Consider the following 17,178-nt stretch of genomic DNA (forward strand, 5'->3'; position numbering starts at 1 on the left):
TGATGTGCAAATGTGCTGAAAGCCATGGAATTCTATATTTTAAAAGGTGGATTTTATAGCATGTGATTATCCCTCAGCTGTATGTTTTACCATCCCTGTCTAGTGACTCCAGTATTAGACAAGGCTAGAACATCTGCCTACTATTTCTGGCTTTGCCATGTGCTCCTGTATCATCCTGGTTAGCAGAGTTGGCTGCCTGGAACTCCAGTTTCCTCAGCTATAAAACTGGGGCAATACCCAGGCAGTCTTAGGGCACACCTTTAATTCTAACACTCAGGAGGCAGAAGCAAGTGGGTATTTGTGAGTTTGAGGCCAGCCTGGCCTACAGAGCGAGTTTCCGCACAGCCAGGGCTACATTGAGAAACTCTATCTCAGACAAAAAGAAAAGTTGGGGTAATAAATGAACCAGCCCAGGTTTGTCTTGCAGCTGAACAGGGTTCATACACATAAGTGTCTAGAATAATACCTGGTTCAAGAGGTAGAAGGGTTACCCAACACCTAGTATTACTAGTACCATGCCCAGAAATCTCCCAGGTCTCTCCCAGTGCCGTCCACACCTGAGCCCAACCCGTCTTCTCTTCTCCCCACTGTCTTGCCTGCAGATGGTTCTCTCTGCTGTGTAAACTGTTGCTATAACAACCACACCAGGTTCCCAGCCACAGCTGCAGAAGAGACATCATCAACATTATCTGAGCAGCGTGTCACACGAAGGCTCTGGGCATTGTCAAAATAGGAAACATTTCCAGTAAATCTTGAGGTTCACTGGACAGGAGAGTGCCCGTCCTTGGCCGGAGACCGGCCCACAAGTCCAGCCCAGCATCAAGTCTTTAGAATTTTCCCTTATCCTATAACCTGATGTTCAAAGGAAAAGGGGAAGGAGGTATTTCTCTAGAAGTGTAATAGAAAAAGATAGACCTAGCCGGGCATGGCTGTGTACATCTGTAATCCCAGCACTCAGGAGGCAGAGACAGGCAGATAGATCTCTGAGTTCGAGGCCAGCTCAGTCTACAGGGTGGTGAGTTACAGGACAGCCAGGGCTATACAGAGAAACCCTGTCTCAAAAACAAACAAATAAAAAACAACAAAGAAAGAAAGGAAGGAAGGAAGGAAGGAAGGAAGGAAGGAAGGAAGGAAGGAAGGAAGGAAGGGAAGAAGAGAAGAAAAAGGACATTACAACTAGCATTCATCCCAAATAGGCCTGAAGCCAGAGCCCTCTTCTGGTCCCTTCTGGTCCCTTCTGGTCCCTTCTGGTCCCTTGGCCCACAGGACTGACTGTCCTTGACCTAGCAAGGCCTTCCCCAAGGGGATGTAAGTGCTAGTCATTGAGAAGGAGCTGTCCCCTGGGCCTGTAAGCTTACTCCCCAAGGTCTCGGCCAAAGGCTGCATTTGTACACAAGGCTGTGTTGAAGCTGAGCTACACTTCGTTGCAGCCAATCATGTGGCGGTCCCTTTCTGTCTTTAGCTCACTGCAGAGATCTCTTTTCTTCCCAAAGGACCTTGCTAGGTCATGATGGAAGGAGCCTCTCTCCTCACCTCCCCCCCCCCCCCCCCCGGAAAGTCACCTGCCTTGAGCACATTGCAAAAGAGCAGAAGAGACCTCTGGAGCATAGACTTGAGCCCCACCCACTTACCCAAGGGGCTAGGGTTGAAAGGCAAGCTGGATTCTCTCTCAAACTTTGGTCTGAATATGAGCTTGCCAAGAGCCCATGGGTCTCCAGAGCCTACTTCTGCCTCGGACTGGTTTGAATAATCCCTGCAAACCAGGCCTTGTTCTTAAACTGTCCCCAGGGGGCAGGGCAGGCACTGCCTGGGTGAATGGCTCAGTAAAGTTGATGCTACAAACATGAGGCTGTTCTCCAAGTATGCTAACCTAGACAGGACTGGGGGCTGGCGGTATGGAGAAGCATGTCTGTCCCAGGAGTGCAGAGCCTGCAAGGAAGCAATCCTAAGCAGAACACAAAGGAAAAGAGGCCTTTGGGCAACTTCTCCCAAGCCAGAGTCAGACAGCTGCCTGTCTTGCAGCATTGCGGCATTAGCAAGGCCGCAGGCGGCTGAGGAACTCTAGCGCCCCCGCGTGGTTCTTCTCTGCAACAAGCTCCAGAGAAGAATGAGATTGGCATCCTGTGGCTACAATACCAAGTAGTATGGTTTGGGTGGCTGTCTTACCAGGAGCCTGAAGATATAGCAGACAACAGAGAGCCAACTTGTACCAGAGGTATTTCTCCATCACCTTGTGTGGGGATGTTGGGCTCCATTCTTTTGAGGAGTAACCTGTTTTCGAAGTGTGCAACCAAATGCATGGATTTCCCCAAATAGGACCCTCCATCACATCACCTGATTAGTATCTGGCAGTACAGTAGATTCTTGGATGCCACCTTCAGCCCATTGAACCAGAAACCGGGGGCGACACTCTGGCATCTATGCTTGAAAGTGGGAGTTCTTACAGAGCTCAGCCAGGCACAAAGATCAGACAGCCCAAGCTGCGGGGGGATGGGTCCTCCACCGATGTGAGAGCGTGGGACGAGACTGCCAGAACTTAAGGGGCCTCTACCCAGCTCCCTTGCTTCAAGACTGAAATGGGAAACCAAGGCCCAAAGAGAATTCATCTACCCATGTTCTACAGCTGGTTGGTATATCCCGTTGGGATTTTTCCCTCAATGAAAATCAAAACTGTCCCATGAACTGGGGAGACTCCTGCCTGGCAATTCCAGGCCCTAGTGCCTCTGCACGCTTCTCTGGTTAGCCCCAGATTTGTATGTAGTTCCTGGTTTTTTATAATACCCCCATATGGCCAGTGCCTTGTTTCCTTAGGCCTGGTTTTCTGGTGCCGCCTGCAGCAGCCAGCAGGAGGACTCCAGTCAGCCTACTCCCTGCCTGAGTGGCTTCTCCAGAGAAAAGAGAGACTCCCCGGGAGTTCCTTTTGGGGGGCAGGAGTGCTGCTCGGATACAAGCATAGCATTTGCTGCACTGCAGGGTTCAGTGACAGCTGCCTCTGACAATATTGTGACTTAAGTGGGGGGGATGAGTGGAATGATAGGATTAGTAAGCGAATAAATAGTCCCCCGCCTGCGTGCTCCTTGACAGTGGGGTGTCTCTGGCCTGTGGGCCCGCCCACCCATCCTCCTTCTAGGACCTCTGGGGTCAGCAGATGATTTGCAAAGGGGTGTAGGGAGGGGACGGAGCTGCTTTTCAGAGGAGCTGCTGTGCTGTACCCTAGGGTAGAGAGATCTGTGCACTGGGTCACATGTCAGCTTTTAACACTTTCCCTGCCATGGTGTAGGACTCAGCCTCTGCAGGGGTGGGCATGAATCCAGTACAAGATGAATGGTGTGGACCCCACAGAACTGCCGAGTTTAACTACAGCTCTGGGGTACCCTGGAATGTGTCCTTAGATCAGGAGTGCACTGGGGTGACCTCCAGCTCCCGCTGGAGCTGGTAGACTTATCTCTCCTGGGGTGAAGGAAAGGGGTGAAGAGGTTCAGATTCCCAGAGACATTTGACCCACTCAAACACAAAGTTCTGCTCAGCGAGTACTGGCAGTCACGCGCGAAACTCCCCAGCGCCTTTTTCCATTGTTGCAGCGAGTCCTGAGAGGAAGCAGCTCACTGGGTAGGGCTGGACTCTTTCTAGAAGCCGAAATTGTGACAAATTCCAAATTTCAAGGTCTGCAGCCTGTGTGTGGGGAATTTTCTCCCCCTGAAGAGTGTTCAGAGGGGGTGTGAGAGAGAAATAGACGCGGGGAGGCTCAGTCCTTCCTGTTTCCAGGTCGTTTCGCCTGGCCTGGATTTCTGCATGGATCTAGGCCCAGGCTGTCCCCTGTGGTTAATTCTGGCTGTGATTTACCTTCTGCAGATAATTCTCAGCCTCCATCCCAGCCCACAACACTGGACAGCGGAAAAAGATCCAAGGCCAGGAGTCATGGCAGCCTGGAGTCCCCTCTGTGGAGTTATGGGAAAGGTGGTTTCCATCCTTAATGTGAGAGGGCAGCAAATGCTTTCAAGCCCCCCTTGACTCAGTCTGCCCTTCCTGGGGGGCTTGTTCCTCCCCCAGCCGCTCACAGCAAAAGCCAGTCTAGAGGTGAGGTGCAGACCCAGTTTTCAGTTGCCCTGTTCTGGTCTCAAAGGCTCGCGTGGGTTCTGGTAGTAATTAAGGCTTTGCCAATCAGTCATTGCAGTTTACTTAATTGCTGGCTAATAGTTAAAACCTCACAGAATGTGGGAAAATCTGAGTCCTGGGTGACGGCTCCCCCTGAGCCTCCTCTCAGAACTTGCCTGACTCTGTTGGAATTTACACTCTGAGCTGGAGGCTTGCTGTCCATAGCCTTCTTGCCCCAGCAAGTCCCTGTTATCTCCCACAGGCGAGACTAGCCCTGGGAGAGGCAGCTAGCCAGGCTTGATGATGCAGAAGCAAGGCTTTTTCTCATTTGCCCCTAGATCCAGGTATGAGGGTCTCACCAAGCCAAAGCTTGGTCCCACCCATCTGTGAATGGCAGAGAGTGGGGAGCTCCAGCCCTCTGCCCACCCACCTCTACCTTCTGCGGGCTCTGAGCTGCATTTCCAGGAAGTTTGCTGTGGGCCAGGCGCTATGCTCAGGATGTTGGTCCTTAAGCCTCACTGCAGCCTGACCAGGTGAGGCGCCCCCCTCTCTTTCTGAGACAGGGTCTCTCTACATAGCCCTGGGTATCCCAAAACTTACTCTGTATACCAGGCCGTTCTAGAACTCACAGAGATCCACTTCTGTGAATCCTGCTTCTGCCTCTCAGTGCTAGGATTAAAGTCATGCTCCACAGTGACAGGCCTAAGAATTACGTGCTTGACACCGAGTTGAGTCATTTTCTCCTCAATGTCAGGTCTTTAGGTTAGGAGCTGCCCAGTCTTGTCATCCTTGGGAGGCCTGTCCCTGTGTCTGATGCCACGAAGAAATCTACTCCCATCACCCTCCCCCTGTCCCCTGGGCCTTCCTTTCCCGTGCACAAATTCTCTCTCTTCCTCGAGTCTCTTAGTCACCTTCCTGTCACACAATGGGAGGCATGTGTATGTTTGTAGAACTGGCACACCATGGTGAGATGTGTATATTCTGAGGCACGTATTGTAATAGAAAGAATAGGGGTTTGGAATCCAAACAGATATGATGGATCAAATTAAATACCGTGGAGTCATAGGCCCAGCATCGTGCCTCACGTGTGGCAAACCTGTCACTGGCACTACTGGCATTTCTGTGTGCATGTACCTGTGCGTCAGGTATATTTGTTGGTCAATCCTCAGAAAGACTCCACGGGCAGGATACTCTCTGTCGGCACACATACACATATACACACACACATGCACACACACACATGCACACAGACACACATGCACACACACACACTCTTTATCCCTGAAGCTATACCTGTTCTGCAAAAACTTAGCTGTACCATGCAGAGATGCCACATAGGTTGGGAACATCCTGAGCTGCAGTACTGGGGAGTCATACTGTAGCTCTGTTTTGCTCCCAGGTCCGCCCATGCTGAGACTAAAGTGTTTGTTGACCCAGATACAGAGGGGCAGCCCCCAAGACATCGGTGCTTAACCAGTAGAATAAAGTGTAGCACTTTCAGGTTATACTAATGTCATCACAGAGCGGCTAGAACCGCAAAACCCTCCACCCCAGACTTTCACTTTCACTGGACACAGTGAAAACAAAGCAAGGTTTAGTTGAGGGCCGAGTGCTGGGCTAGGGCAGGGTACAGATCTGAAATGCCGGAGCGTGGGGCAGAGGTGGGCTGAGTTCTTTTGCAAATACAACTTAATGTATTTTTAAGCTGGAACACTGAAAAATGCCTTGGGGGTCAGAGGTGTGACTATTACCCCCACACACACACACTCCATACACACTCACACACACTCCATACACACACACTCCACAACCACACACAACTAGGTAAAGTATCTGTAACCTCTTGGGTCTCATATACCAAATATCTGTAACCTCTTATATTTATATAAATCTGAGCAACGAGACCCTTATACACACACACACACACACACACACACACACACACACAGAGAGAGAGAGAGAGAGAGAGAGAGAGAGAGAGAGAGAGAACGCGAGCTGTGGAAACATAAGGTGGCATACCCTAGTTGGCCACCAGGCGACACTGCTGAGACACCAAGGAGCTCCAGGGTGGAGCCTCTTCAGGACTGACCCAGCCCTAACGCTGAACAGATCTGGTCCTCTCCATTAAATCAAGCTGTGTCCTGACCTCCTTGCCTCCCCTAAACCCACCCGGGGGGCTGCAGGTAATTTTGACACAACCATCTCCAGCTGGTTGTACTCCTGCACCGTGACCTCCTTCCTACCTTCTCTGTGGCACACAGGACGGGGCTCAGCCATTTGAAGGACCTCAATGTCTTTGGTTTTTGAGAAGTGTCCAGCCCTTGGGGAGGGGGCTACCCTGCTCTACTCTGTTGATGTGGGAAAATGTAGGGGTTGGGGTGGAGGTCTTTGAGGAGACTGGGGCAAGAGGGCACTGTGACTGATATATCAAGAGTTGATATATGATTCTGTCACTACCGAGATTTTGGGTTCTAGTTCCCATCATGCCCTGCTGTGCCCCGAGGCCTAGAGAATTAGGAATGAAGCTGGCTGACTGTATGACTTAAACATTTTTCCTTAAAGAGAGGGGGATACTTTTTAATGCCACAGTATCCAACCGCTACACACACACACACACTTTTTAAAAATGGTGGTTGTAGTCATTAACTCTTGGAATATGTTTAAGCACTACTGTATATAGTCACTATACATGACATTTCTGACACATGGATGCCCTGTCTTATGTCCAAAGAGATGAATGTCTTTCAGACTCTAGCCCTATGCTGTGTTACATGCTCGGTGTGTTACCTTAGTTAATCTATTTGATCTCTCCAAGTGTCAGTGTTCTCATCTGTAAAATGGAACAATAGCCTAGATCTCACAGAAATGTTGTAAGGATTCCACTGGATGATGTGTCCAAAGGCCTGGCACGCCCAGAAGTCTCTGAGTGACTCTCAGTCACTTCCCTCTTTGGAAACACACTTTGGAGATGAGTGCACATTGGATCATTTCCATCAAACCCATAGAAAGCATCACCCTCTTGTGAAGCCCGTACCTTGGCATCATGCTCTAGGTTCCCACATAGGCACTTGAGAATGAAACGTTAAAATATATAGGTGTACACTTTCTGACCCTGTGTCGCATGCCAAACCATTAGTTAGAAGCACGGAGCAGCTCACAAGGTGACACTTGCCAGGATAAACAGGCACTGGCAGCCAGAGACATGATGCCAGGGCTGTGGACAGAGCGCAGACCACTGGCATGGAGGCCTGCCATTGTCCTTGTTCCTTGACGCCACCATGGAGTGCTGTGTACATGGGACCGGCCATGAGGAGCTAGGGATGGGGCAAGACCCCAAGGGAAGGAAACAGAGAGATGGCTGGGCCCAGGTTTGGAGCTGGTCTTAGGAGAAAGTATCCCAAAGGCTCTGGGGAGAGCCATACACCAATGGCTCTGCCACCCCACCCAGCTTCTCTTGGCCAGCCATGCAGTGACAGACAGACAGCCTGAGCTCAGTCTTAAGAAAAAAAAAATAAAAACCTCTTATGGGATTCGGAAATGTTCTCTTTGGCAGCCAAAAGGAGCTTGCTCTCCTGCTGAGTGTGTGGGTGGAGAGAGACTGGGGCTGGGAGTGGGAGTAAGGCTGGCTTGCCCAGGAGGCTGCAAGGGTTGAGGGAGGGAGGAGAGGGTGTGTCCCACTGTCATCTTCCTTTGGCTGATTGCCAAAGGCTGCCTCTTGAGGAAGACTGGGGAAGCTGGGCTCTGTTTGGTGACAGTGACTTTAGATCCCAACGGAAAATATAAAGCAGCAAAGCAGGGCCTTCGTTACATGTCCTCCCAGTGCCTGACACCAAATTCTGTGGGTGTCTTTGCTGTTTTCTTCTTACTCATGTTTGGGTCTGTTTGTTTTTTTTTTTTGTTGTTGTTGTTGTTGTCTTTCTTTTCTGAAATAGGGATTCACTATGTAGATTTAGCTGACTTAGAAATTACTATGGAGACCAGGCTAGCCTCAAATTCAAAGAGATCCATCAGCCTCTGCCTCCTGAGTGCTGGGATCAAAGTTGTGTACCACCACACCTATCCTTAAGTGGGTATTTCATAAAGATTTGTTGGCTAGGTCTAGAAGGGAGAGGAAGGATCTTTGCCTTGCATCGTTTGGATGCTGTTTCCATCCTAGATGGGAGAAAGGATGGAGCTTTGTTTACAGATAAAGGCTCACATTGGTCCAGGCTAACGTCATCCTGCCCAGAAACCGAGTTGAGCAAAGTGGTCCTGACCCGTCCAGCTTCTGGCCACACCCATGCTTCTTCCTCAGTCAGAATTCCACCTCTTGAATAGGATCTCAACTGCCCCAGAAAATGGCTGCTCACCTCCAGCTCCCATCAGCCACCTCACCTTCAGGAGGCTTTGTCAGGACTGCCTCCTAGACCGCCACAGAGCAACCCCACATGTTCCCAAGCCTTCAGAACGCCGGCCAGGGACATGTTGATGGGTTGAAACTGACCACACAGCAATATTCATGCCATGGAAGCAGGCAAACACTGCTCCTCAGCGTGTCCCCTCTTCCGAGGGCCCTAAGAACACAGCAGCAGAGTGTTAGCTACCGAGGAGGTTCCAGGGGAGTGCTCCATTTCACTCCACGACAGGAAACCTCACCTGTGACCTCCGCCTCTGCTGTGAGAAGAACCTCCCTAAGCCACAGCCAGAGGCAGTGGCAGTCACGCCCCTGAGGGTCTGGAGGGACGGCAGTGACTCTGTCTGCAGCCCTTGTCAGGCTTGGGGCTCCGGCAGGCCCAGGGTATTTGCGAAGGCCTTTAAAGGACCTTCTCTCATGGTCATCTTAAGCGGTGACTGCCCGAGGCCTGGCTTCAGGGAGATATGGTCTGGTTTCCCATCCGTGGCCCCCAGGTTCCTAAGGAAGGCCTTCCCATTCACCAGCTCCTCTGTTCTCCTTGCCAGATCCAGAGTCGCAGAGAAAGAGGACAGTGCAGAATGTTCTGGATCTTCGACAGAACCTGGAAGAGACCATGTCCAGCCTCCGAGGCTCCCAGGTGACGCACAGGTAAAGATTGAGCTGCCCTTGGTGACGTCTTCTCCCTAGGTCTGGAGGGCAAGGCCTCAGGCTCACTCCACATCTCCACATAAGTGTCCCCAGTCCACCAGGTGGCCTTGTCCTCTGTGAACACAGGTGTTTGGATCCCCACATTGTCAGCGCTGCAGGGAAAGGGGAGCCCAGCACCTTAGCAGAAGCCCCGTGCAGTCTTGTCTCTGCTTATGCATGAACATGATATCTCACTTAACTGTATCACCATGAAAACTGCTGGGTAGGGGTGGAAGACCACGTGTGCGGTCTGTCATATACCTGGTCTCTCCTTGGGCCTTGGTCTCCTCATCTGTCAAGACGACATTGTTTACTAAACACCACATCCTTCTGGGATGCTAGGACCTGGATTCTCTTCAGCCCTCTGCCAGTCTGTGTCTTCTGGCTACTTCTGTCACTCCTGAAGGAGGGTCGAGTACCTGGCGGGGTCTACATACTGTCACCCACAAAATCAGCCCCGTGGTATCCCTCTTGTCCCCCAACCCTTACAGAAACCCCCAAGCCTCCAACTACAGGGTATACACCTCTTCCATAGCCCTTTCCCCTAGAGCAGCATTCTGGCCCCAGCCCTTGTGAGTCAGAATTTCCCATTCGGTTCCTCTGGGCTTCCCTGCACTGCTCAGATGAGATCATACTGTCAGCCCTAAGGGGGACAGAGGGCTCAGCTACGTCCTGAGGAGGGAGGTGAGCAGGCAGCCAAGGCTGGGAAATCACGTGACATGGACAAGGAGGCTAGAAGCCTGGGTATTAGGAACCAAAGCCTCCTCGGTCAAACTGGAGGTAGGTTCTGCTCTGTTGCCTGGTGCTAAAAACCTGACTATAAAGCTGGGACGTAGAGTTAATTGGAAAAGGACTTTCATTAGCTTGGGGCCTTGACTGTCAGAGGAGTATCAAGACCTACTTGCATATCCTCCAATCAGGCATCTTGACCTAGGGGGGAGTACCATGACAGCTGCCAATGCTCGTCTTAGGAGCTTGCATCCATTGGCCCTAGGTCTTCCTGTTGAGGCTTTCCTCCTTCCTCCTGCATCCCCACTAATACCCCTGCCTTGAAAATCCAGGCTCTTATTCACAGACATCTAAGCATCTCCCTGACAACGGAAAAGGAGGTGATCGGAGGAGTCTGGGGAGAGTGGTCAGTGTGGCTTCAGCTGTCCCAGGACAGTCTCTGTTCCATCCCCCAGGCCCTAAGCAGGAACCAGGTAGAGTGGGGCTACCACTCAGCTGAATCAGCCAGCGTTTTAGCCACCTATAGACGAAATCTTGAACATCCTTCTCTCCACACACACACACACACACACCCTCTGGGCCAAGGAAGTTTCTGGAACATCTCTCAGTGCCAAGTCACCCGCCAGCATCGTGCCAAAGAAGCCAAGAATTGCTGAGTCTCTTTGAGAGTTACACCCCAGATGACTCACAGCAGAAGTAGGGCAGAGGCAGCTGCTCTAGGCTCCTGGTGTCCCAGGCCCCGGGGAAGTAGGGAAGACTCTGCTGCCATGAGGAAGGGAAGCCTGAAGCCTTCCCTTAGTGCTGACTACTTGTGGCAAGTGCCCTGGGGCCTCTGGCTCCCCTCTCCATTCATGGAAAAGAAAGGACCAGCAAGAGCCTGTGTCTTCCGTTTGCTGTGGACGAGGGGTCACTTCTTCTCCTAGCCTTTGGCTTATAGTTCTGGTCCACACTTACTTAGTCCAAACCCCAGGGTCCTGACTTTTATGGCTCTTTTGCTTTTTAAAGTGCTACCAATCACTATCTCCCTGCACCTTGGAGCGATAATATTCCCTAGGCTAGAAGAGGACCTGGAGAAGGGGCACCTGTTGGACCCATGGGCTGATGGGGGTAGCTGTGTGTTCATACAGTGTGGGGCACCAGTCCTCAGAGCGAACAGAGTCTTATCCTCCAGGGCCTCAGGGTCCAAGGGGTACATCTGCCAAGGTTGCTGTCACCCTGGGATTCACGGGGTAACTTAGACTCAGTTCCTTTTTGGAAACTTGCTTCCTCTATTTCTGTAGGCTATGCTTCCTTCTGCAGGGAGAGTCTGGGGTAGGGACTGAGGCTCGAGAGGAAGCAAAACTGACCTCCCCAGGGAGACCAACCTGGAGCTGGGCCCCAGCTGAAGGTTGGGAGATCAGCTCTGAGCTAGAAACTCTTTCCACTGAGATCTAAAGATGGATGTTGGTGATTTAAAAAAAAAATAGAGCCTCAAAACAGGGCAAGGGGTGTTTTATGTTCGGAGAGAGTAGGCCAGAGACAGAACTGAGTGAGGAACCCCCACTGCCTCATGTGCTTGTTACCATGGTGGACACCAACTGCCCACACCAGTTCCCCTGGATACCTCAGGCTCTCACCACGGTCTGCCACTTATCCACCCTCTTCTCCTCCTCCGTTGTATTCAACAGTCATTTCATGGACAGCTCGTTTCTGTTAAGCGCTTACTGCACAAGGCTCTGACCTTCCTCTGTGGCGAGACAGCCCCTACTGCATTCAGCACAGCCATCCTGGGGCTGTTCCCTGCGGATTCCCTTGAATTCCCTAGAATTCCCTAGAATACGGGGTGAGAACCAGGACTGAGTTACATCATGCCCCTGGCTTCCCTGCCATCAGGGGCTTCTCTTTTCCCCCAGGAGAAGCTGATGGGGAACTACAAAGGATAGACCCAGAGAGAAGATAGGTGTAGGCCATCTGGGAGTACTCAGGAGGTCACTAAATGCCCAGAGGTCAGCTGCAAGAACTCTACCATGCTGTTTTTCAGGACTGGTGACTCTTCCTCCAATTTTGTGAAGGAATGGGAAGAATATTTTCTCAGGCTCAATAAGGACCATTTTGGAGGGCTTTCTTTTTTCCAAGCAACTTTATAAAAACAACAACAATAATAACAATAATAATAGTAATCAATGTCTGCTTCCCATCCCAATCCCGAGAGTGGCTGTGAGAGGGATCTGGTCACAGATCAAAGACTTTTCTGCTTTGTTTACCTCGTGTCTAGCCATGGGTGGCTCCAGATGACCCAGCTTTGATGACCCACGTCCATCATGTCATTGATTCAACCCTGTCTGACTTTAGTCAGGCCAAGTGATAGAGAAGGGTCAAAAGTAACGTGGCACCATGGCTAGGCTTGGTGAACTTATCAATCACAGCCTGAACCATCCTGCCAGATCTCAGCCACATTGCCTCTCTGGCCCTGTGAGAGAAGGCCCCAGGCTCTCTAACCTCAGGCCTTCTGGTATTAGCCTGCCTGTAGCTTCCTTAGCCTGGCCTGGTGGCCTGAATGCTTGGGACCCTGGATCTTGCTGTATCTCTTGTCTGTTTTCCTGGGTCCTCTTCTCTACACAGTGAAGGCTGTGTCTGTTCCCTAAGGAGACTCCACTTCCTCCCCTGGCCTATGACTAGAACCAGTCTTCCTGGTTCCCAAAAGCTTGTCCCGTACCTTCCACATGCAATTTTAGGTTTTCATAGATATGGTACCCGGGAATCAGCTAGTCTTTTGCTCACTGATAGACAGGTGATGGCCGCACCCTGGGCAAAGTGAATAGTCAAGGTCTTCTGAGCTCTGGTGATCAGTAGCCTCCACTCTTCACAGCCCACCAGGCCTCACTGGCTCTTTCTGATTGGGTGAGCATCTTGTACCTGTCAGGCCCACTCAGATCTGTACGGCGGCAGCCCTCCCAGCTCTACAAACATCACATAGGGTAAGCATTATCCCATCTCACCTATAACAAAGTAGTGGACCAGCAAGATTAATTTATTTCTTTGGGCCATTTGGACCACCAAAAAATGGCCCAAAAAAGTATTAAACACTAGCCATATTCACTGCTATCTTGGCTACTTAGGATCATTTTCCCTCGACAGTCTGAGATTACCCGTCACCAAGGCACATACACTTAGAACCCTCTACAGAGGGGCATCCCAGTGAGGGGACAGGGCACAGAGTGGCTGGGCTGAGGACGAAACCTATGCCATCTGCTCTCTCCACAGCTCCCTGGAGATGACTTGTTACGACAGTGACGATGCCAACCCTCGAAGTGTATCCAGCCTCTCCAACCGCTCTTCTCCTCTCTCCTGGCGCTACGGCCAGTCCAGTCCCCGGCTGCAGGCTGGCGATGCACCCTCTGTTGGGGGGAGCTGTCGCTCTGAGGGGCCGCCAGCCTGGTACATGCATGGGGAACGGGCACACTACTCCCACACGATGCCTATGAGGAGCCCTAGCAAGCTCAGCCACATCTCTCGCCTGGAGTTGGTGGAGTCCCTGGACTCCGATGAGGTGGACCTCAAGTCCGGCTACATGAGTGACAGTGACCTCATGGGCAAGACCATGACAGAGGATGATGACATCACGACAGGGTAAGCACGGGGGCCCTTGGGCAGCTGGTGCAGGAGGCATCGGAGAACAGCAGGAAGAATGGTGGCATAAGATGCCTTAAAAGTGGAGTGGAGCTCAGTACGGGTCGTCTGAGCTGTGACAGAGGGGTCTGCGGAGGGCTCTGGTGCATGCTGTGACTTCCCCTGCAATCAGATGCGGCTTATTCTAGAGGGTATGGTGGGTGGGGGGCAGCAGAGGAGCTGATTGATCCGTAAGGATATGCCCTTATTCTCCTCCCTGATCCTGTCCTCCAAAAAGCCTGGCCCAAAGAGCCCTAGAAACCTTTTTGAAGCCCAGCTCTTCTGCAAACCGGATAGACTACAAATCACTTAATTTGCTTCCACATCTGCAAAAAGAAACTAAGAATGTCACCTCCTTCTACCCGCTAAGAGTATAACGAAAGTGCAGGTCAGACGGCGTGGGGGTGGTGGCTCTACTTCCTCTGACTGGGGTTCCTGGCCTCCTTACCTTGGTCCTTGGTTTATATCCTTGGGTTTCTGCTTCCGCAATCCATCTACTCATAATGCCACATCCTATTCTCTACCCGTCTATTAAATCTACTTCCTGCCCTTGGACGCCCAAGGACCCTCAGCTTAAATTTTCTGCAATAATAGCCGGGGTAGACATGGGGAGACAACTTGGACGAACACGGCTGTCTTGGAAGTGAAAATAGGACAGGAAGAATTTGAGCTAATGGGGTTCAGGACATTCTGACCAACTTTTTTTGAGCCCTGAGGCCAGAGAACTGCATGGTTCTGGAAACTTCTCTAGGGTGTTTCTCGGTAGACTGCCACTTCCATCCTTCCTTCATGGTTTTCTGGGGTCTCCACTCCTAAGACACCCCATAAAGCAGCAGTAGCCCTTCCCTCGTCTCTCAGGTACCTAGGGTCACACTACTACAAACTGCTACTCCTAACAAAACTCTGCAGCTTCAAGAGCATGGAAAAGACTGAGCTGAGTTCCAGGCCGTCCACCACTCCCAGCCCGCAGCCCACCCATGGGGATAAACTTGGCAGGGCTGGTCATGGTCTGTCCAGCTGATGAGGCTGCTCTGCAGCAAAACAACTGACGCATGAATGGCTTGTTTACTGCCTGGCAGATCCCAGGGGCAGTGGACCTCGTGCTCAGATCCATCAGCCTGGAGCTGGGATGGAGAGAAGCTGTGTTGTGTTCAGGCTCCAGCTGCTGCTGTGGTCAGAAGCCTCGGATGGGGAGAAAGGAGAGCCAAGGTGGCAGAGAAGCTGCTCCAAACAGGCCATATGCCCTGGGAAGTGCCAGTGTGGAAATATCAGGTCCCTGTCCCCTGATGTACCAGCCCATAGGCCAGAGAGAAGCACAAAGCCTATGAGGCTCAGGGTTCAGGACTGTGACCGCCTCTGTACTCGGGGATTCCAAGACTGGCAGGACCCTCACCCTCAAGGAGCCGCCAGATCTAGCAGCATTCTTAAAACCCCACGAAGGTCCCCAAAGTATGGGAGGGCACAGGACCCCTGCCGGAGAAAGCAGCAGGACTTCTAGAATTAACTAGCTGTCTGAGCTTGAGGTACTCAGTTAGCCTCTGTATTTTAATCTGTCTATCAGCTGAGTGCACATAACTATAGGGCAAACTGTGGCCCACTATGAAGATAAAAAGGGTTAATATATGTAAAAAGGCAGTATAATTCCTGGCTCCGTGGAATTGCTCACTGTTTTAGCTGTTGGGACTGTTGTTAGAATCCCAGACTGAGGGACAGGCACACCCTTGCCCTTAGAGAGTGTATAGTCTACACTGGTCCCCACTCTGAATCAGCAGCAAGGCCAGACCTAGTAGCAGCTGATTAAAACTGGGGCCATAGATAATGAGGTGTGGGGCACAGAAGCTAAGGGGATGAAGGGAAAGAAAAGATGTTACCTTTGTCCATCTCTTACCTCCCACCTTTTATCCTCCTTTCTCTGGGCAATGTGTGTTAAGTCAAGACAAAGTCCCCGAGACCTCAACCTCTCTGCTCCCCCACAGCTGGGAGGCCAGGGAAGCCTGGAGTCCTCATGAGAAGATACGACAAATGGCTGTAATGACAACATTCACAAAATTGATGAGAGCATGAATTGCAATGCCAGTTCGCAATGTCATTTCATATGTGTCTTTTTTTTGGTCACTTTTCAATTAGTGGTAACTTTTCCCTAGTTCTAAGTGTTCTCTATCCCTGAGTACCTGTGCAGGACCATAAACAAAAGGCCATCCCCAATGTGCTTAGGATGTCAGCATTGGAGGAAATCAGTTCATAACGCACACCACTGCTCCCAGTTAAATGTTTTCAGATAACACATTGTGATTTCATGTTAAAGCAGGACAGCCTGGATTCCAGAAAATCCTTAGGTGGCCCAGCAAACCTAAGCCGCCCTTCCTCGGCTTCCATGAGTACTCTCATTCCCCTTGTGGTTCTCTCAGCCAATTCCATCATCAATAAAATGAACCGGAGAGACAGCTCCGGTTAAGACAGCTCAGTGGTTAAGAGCACTGACTGCTCTTCCAGAGGACCTGACCTCGATTCTCAGCACCCACATGGCAGCTCACTCCCTATTCTAGGTAATCCACACACAGGGACTCACGCTACCTCTGTCTTTTTGTGGTGTATGCTACCCAGCAAAATGTCATCGAAGCCCATCTCTATTGTGTCAGAATCTCCTTCCTCTTCATGGTTCAGTAGCGTTCACGGGTTGTGTGTGATAAGCACTTTTGGATCCCCGGTAGTAGGTTTCTCCGCCAACGCAATAAGCCAGATCAAACTGAATTAATAAAGCCAGGTTTAATCTGAGCAAAGCACTCCCAGGTGACTCTCAAATCCTGCAGAAGTGAGGCGGGGGAGGGAGGAAGGGAAGTCGCACAGACCTGTGGGCTTAGTCTTAGAAGCTCTAGAGGAGGAGCGGCTGCTTGGCAGGCTTTCTGAGGGGCAGGGTTTGGAGAGGGAGGAGGGGGCCTGAAGCAGTGTCTCCAATGCAACATCATATACTATAGTTTGTTCATCCTTTTATCTTTTTAGCCATCTTCTAGGTGCTGAGAATCCTGTTACCTTGAACCTTGATTTTAGTTCTTTGGGATGTATACCCATGGAGAGGAATGGCCGGTCATACAGTGATTCTATGTGTTCTCTTTTGAGGAACCACTATACTATTTTCCATTGAGACTGGACCATTTTACATCGCCATCAGTTCTACATTCTCAAAAATCTTGCTGTTTACTAGTTTCTGGTTTTTTAAAAAAGTAGCCATCCCAACTGTGCTAGTCACATTTCTGTTACTACAGTGAAATACCCGGATGCTTCCTTTAAAAAGGAAAGTTTTGTCTGGGTCAGGGTTTAGAGATTTCAGTCTCGTTGCTTTGAAGCCCTTGACAATGCAGCACAGCCTGGAGAGAGGACTTGGGTCGCCAACCGCCCCGTGGGCAAGAACAACATCTCACAGCCTTTAATGGCACACTCCCGGTGACCTAACACATTATCCTAGGTTCTGCCTCCTAAAGGGTCTACAGCCCCCCACAGCTTCTAACTCATGACCTCCGTGGAACACTTAAAATCCAATGGATGTTAAATAAAATTCCATTGTGTTTTTTTTTTTCAGATAGATTTTTTAGTTTTGTTTTGGTTGAGGGATTAGTTGGGGGTTTTTG

General features: G+C 50.8%; 1 protein-coding gene across 9 annotated transcripts in view; it reads left to right on the forward strand.

The window, feature by feature from the left end:
* The window catches only part of Nav1 (neuron navigator 1), a 257,270-nt gene that overhangs the window by 140,124 nt on the left and 99,968 nt on the right, over positions 1-17,178 (forward strand). For all 9 annotated transcript variants that reach the window (XM_087906482.1, XM_087906487.1, XM_087906489.1 and 6 more), the window contains exons 5-6: positions 9,034-9,136; positions 13,148-13,513. In XM_087906482.1, coding sequence (XP_087762608.1) covers positions 9,034-9,136; positions 13,148-13,513 — 469 coding nt within the window. The remainder of the gene's footprint in view (positions 1-9,033; positions 9,137-13,147; positions 13,514-17,178) is intronic.

This window comes from Myodes glareolus, chromosome 5 (assembly GCF_982192425.1).
Source record: "Myodes glareolus chromosome 5, mMyoGla1.1, whole genome shotgun sequence".
NCBI lineage: Eukaryota > Metazoa > Chordata > Mammalia > Rodentia > Cricetidae > Myodes > Myodes glareolus.